The 4646-nt window shown below is 41.9% G+C and overlaps 1 protein-coding gene across 1 annotated transcript in view; it reads right to left on the bottom strand.

The window, feature by feature from the left end:
- LOC103397242 (uncharacterized) overlaps positions 1–3426 on the bottom strand; it is a 17727-nt gene extending 14301 nt beyond the window's left edge. The window contains exons 1-2 of the mRNA XM_025052716.1: positions 884–3426; positions 4–94 (exon numbers count right to left, since the gene is read on the bottom strand). Of these exons, the coding sequence (XP_024908484.1) occupies positions 4–94; positions 884–3067 (2275 nt within the window). The 5' untranslated portion in view covers positions 3068–3426. The remainder of the gene's footprint in view (positions 1–3; positions 95–883) is intronic.
- Between the last annotated feature and the right edge of the window lie 1220 nt (positions 3427–4646).

Below are 4646 nucleotides of genomic sequence, written 5' to 3'. Positions count from 1 at the left end.
CACAAGGGGCCTCCTTGAGACTAGGAGATGGCGACATACGAGCACAATATGGCTTTAACAAATTTACATGGCACAACTTTGATTTTCCATTTGGCATTGAAATCAAATAATCCTGCTCAGAAACTTGCTTTTTAATCGGGAATGGACCAGCAAATTTCGCCTGAAATGGCGAACCTACAACCGGCAGCAATAACATGACCTGATCACCCAGATTGAACTGCCGCTGTTTGGCTTTTCGGTCAAACAGTGATTTCATCTTCTTTTGTGATTTTTCTAAACTGTGTTTTGCCATTTTCCCCGCTAGATATAGTCTGTGTCTAAAACCGTTGACATAATCAATCAAGTTTGATGGTGGCTCCGACTGTTGGCAACCACTTTGTAAAACTGCCACAGGACCACGCACTGAATGCCCAAAAACTAAGTCATTTGGACAAAACCCAGTGCTCACTTGAACTACCTCTCTCGCAGCCAGCAACAACCACGGTAAACCCTCCTCCCAGTCACGATCAAGCTCCGTGCAATAAGCACGCAAGAGTGACTTGAGAGTTTGATGAAAACGTTCTAAAGCACCTTGACTTTGAGGATGATATGCTGATGCTTGATTATGTTTAATTTGGAGCTGCTGCAAAACCTGTGAAAACAGTTTAGAGCAAAAGTTGGAACCTTGGTCCGTCTGAATCACTTTGGGGATGCCAAACACAGAAACAAACTGTGACAATGCCTTCACTACCGATTTGGTCGTGATGGAGCGCAACGGATAAGCTGCAGGATACCTAGTAACCTGACACATCACCGTTAACAAATACTTGCTACCAGATTTTGAAGGAGGTAGTGGACCTACACAGTCCATAATCAAGTACTCAAACGGTTGACCTAATGCTGGTACAGGGTACAATGGTGCTGGACTTATAGTCTGATTAGGTTTACCCGTCAACTGACAAGTGTGGCACGTCTTTATGTATGCCGATACATCCTTTTTCAATCGTGGCCAAAAAAAATGACACAAGATCCGGTGATATGTTTTTTGAACCCCCATGTGTCCTGCTACACCATCATGGGAGGCTTTCATCACCATCTCTCTAAATTTGGCAGGCACCACAATTTGCACCACTGATTTTCCCACAAAATTGTCAGTTTGGGGACACCATTTACGAACCAGGACATTATCTTTCACAAAATATCCCTGAGCTGCAGTTTCCATCTCCTCCATAGGAGACACCAACTCAAAAAGTGCTTTTATTGAAGGATCAGACTTTTGTTCCTCAATCAACTCTCCATGAGAGATGGAATCAAGAGGCACAGGGACAACCATTACTTTAGACTCAGCTACGTCCTGCTCTGCAGCCTCATCTTTTCTCCGCCCCATTGCTCGAGTTACTGCACATACTGGAAACCATTCCACTTCAGACAAAACCTCATTTGTTTCCACCACCTCTGTTTGTGATCGTGGCAATTCAGGAACCTGAGTGACAACATAAGGTGGATCATCAGCCCAAACTCTACTTCCTGCCAGATCATTGCCAAGAATCATGTCGATCCCTTCAACAGGCAAGGCTGGACGGACACCTATTTCCACCTCTCCAGTAACAAAACCAGAAACCAATTCCATTTTATGTACTGGCACTGGAACCATAGTCATGCCCATTCCCCTCATCAATATGAAATTCCTAGTATCTGAATATGAGGAGAAAGGAAGGACAGACTCACAGATAAAACTATGTTTTGCCCCAGTGTCTCTCAAGATTTTAATAGGCACCTTCTCTCCACACAGGGAGACATAACCATCCGAAATAAAGGCTGAAAAGTCATCATCCTCATTTGACTCTGCCACAGGACAGAGGTCATTGGAACTATGTATTTGGATTTTTTTCTGGGCTGAAGCAGCTAAAGCAGCTGGCTTTACCTGTGCATTACCTAAGAACTTAGATTTTCTTTTAAGTACAGGACAATCATTTTTCCAGTGCCCCTTACGCTGACAATAATTACAATTCTTACTGGGATCACCTTTCTTCCAGCCACGATCGAACCTAGAGGAACCAGACTCCCCATGTAACAGAAAAGATTTGCTTGTGCGTACCGAACCACTATTCTGCACAACAACTTTGTCGTCAACAAATGTACTTTTATGAGTGAGGATGTACTCATCGGCCAGCACCGCTGCTTCATGGGGTGTTTTAACTTTTCTTTCATTTAAATAAGTAGCAACACTGTCTGGTACACAGTTTTTAAATTGTTCAAGTGTTACCAAATCACAAAGCTGTTGAAAAGTGACAACTTCTGATGCCGAACACCAGCGATTAAACTGGAGAACCATCTCCCTCACAAACTCCACATGAGTCTGTTGCTCTCGCTTTCTCACACCCCTGAAATGTTGTCGATAGGCTTCAGGTACCAACTCATAGGCTTTCAATACAGCAGCTTTCACTTTAACATATATTTTACTATCTGTTGAACTTAATGCAGAATATGCTTCCTGTGCTTTTCCAGTGAACACACATTGCAACAACAGAGTGCGTTCTGTGTCTAACCACTCACAAGTTTCCGCAACCCGCTCAAACAACGAAAAAAATGTGTCAGGATCTCTCTCATTAAATTTTGGCACCATCTTTAACTTTGTGCTTAAATCAGATCTAGAAGACGTTTCACTAAACCCTACACTGTCCCTTCCTGAACACTCATTAAGCTTACCGTCTTTAATCAGATTCAGCTTATAATGTTCCAACTCTAATTTGGTCTGTTCAGTTTTAAATTTCATTTTTTCAAGTTCTAACTGTACTTCAAGTTCTCTTTCCTGTTTAAGTTTTTCATATTCCAATTGCATTTTTAACAATTCTTTCTGTTGTTCAAAATTCAATGTTGCATTGGTTCCTTGGGCCTGAAATTCCTCCCTTTTAAGGATTCCAGACTCCACCAAGTTTGTCTTCAAAATGGTTCTAATATTTTCTTTTAACCTTTTATCACCAATCTCAACCCCATAATTATCAGCTATTTTTAAAAGCTGTTCTTTTGTGTATTGGGTGAGAAGGTGATCAGAAGGAGCTTGAAAAAACTCATCAATCGAAGCCATTATCACAACTCAGATTTAAAGATACAGTTAAAGCAAACAGTACAGTGTAATCCACAATATATTTCCACACTTACCTTATGCAAACCTGTATTTAGAGAAGCCAAAAATCATAAGGAGAGTTCCCATCTAACTTAAATTAATACCAAAACTAGCTAACTCAACCCTAGTCTTCTGGCAGTCACATGTGGGGGGTACTTATGCACACGAAACCAGTGGAGTAAAGAAAGCAGCTAGCAAGTGGCCACTTTCCTACAGCCACGGAGGTGCTCCCGAGCTTTGCTCTACCCACGTTCACCACCGGCCTAAAATTGAGAAAGGTGAACCTTCTAAACAAGATCCACCACTTATCCTATCCAGGGAAAAACTCCTATAATAATGGCTCTCCCTTGACAGTTAAGACAAAGGAAAATGTAGAAAATATACAATGTAGTGGATCAACTCACTCCACTAACCAGTTACCAAAACCTAAAACCAGTTAAACATGTGTGAATCTCCCAACAAATGTACCAGAAACAAAACACAGAGCAGCAACTTGACAATCTACCACCCTGTACAAACAGTTCCAACCAAATCACAACCTGGCACAAACTGACTGAAACCTACTAAATAGTAAGTCTACAATCTCTCCAAATTAAATGGACGAGCCCCCATTTTGTCATAGCCCTGGCTCAGAGAGCAAGACAAAAATGGGAGACCACACACTTTTAAGTAACTTAAAACAAAAATATTTATTTTCTAACCAAATATCACAAACCAAACAGGAAGCAGGTGCTCTGAGAAATGGTCGGAGAGAGAAAGAATGAGAAGGAGGAGCCAGTTAAATAACCTGGGCCCAGCCTTCCAGGTGCACATCCAATTAGTAGCTCCACCCATCTACCTGGAAAAACCTAAAAGAAAACAGACACACCAAGAAATGACCAGAAAAGAGGACGGGGTCTGCACATTATACAGTCTAATATTCAAAATATTCATTTCCATCTGCAGTGGTACACGCTGACAGTCTAACAGGCTATATTATTGAAACTGGTTATAAATCAGAACACTATCACCTATTTGCAATTACACACACACACACAGTGTGAAAGTCCCAGTCTGTGTTGCTGCACCACAGGTCCATGAGCCAGTGTGTTTGAAATGTGAAGGGTAAACGCTATGGCCATACTGTCCTGCCTTTTAGTCTGCTTACTTTTAAGAGGTGCAAACAAGTGAAGAACACAGAATATTGATTGTGCGTCTGTCCGTGTGTGTGTGTGTGTGTGTGTCTGTGTGTGTGCTTGTCTAGGTGTTCCAGCACATTTTCCATAGTGTCATTACCACATGGCCTGGGTTTATGCTTCACATCACACACGGAGCTACGCATTTACGTTGGAATCCCCTTCATCCCCTCGCCATATGGTCAAATACACATGGAGAAATCCACACTGTGGCAATAAGGAAACGATGCATGCAGCAATAACATTTTTCTATTAACCCAGTGTAGCCTTCAAAAATGGTTGAAAGCGACCCCCTCGTCCCCACCACCGCCACAATCCTCACTAAAAGAGCTTTCAGATCTACTACTTTTTTTTAGGACCACCTG

This window comes from Cynoglossus semilaevis, chromosome W (assembly GCF_000523025.1).
Source record: "Cynoglossus semilaevis isolate Cse_v1.0 chromosome W, Cse_v1.0, whole genome shotgun sequence".
NCBI lineage: Eukaryota > Metazoa > Chordata > Actinopteri > Pleuronectiformes > Cynoglossidae > Cynoglossus > Cynoglossus semilaevis.
Note: the sequence above shows the minus strand (reverse complement) of the source record. Positions and strands in the feature narration are given on the sequence as shown.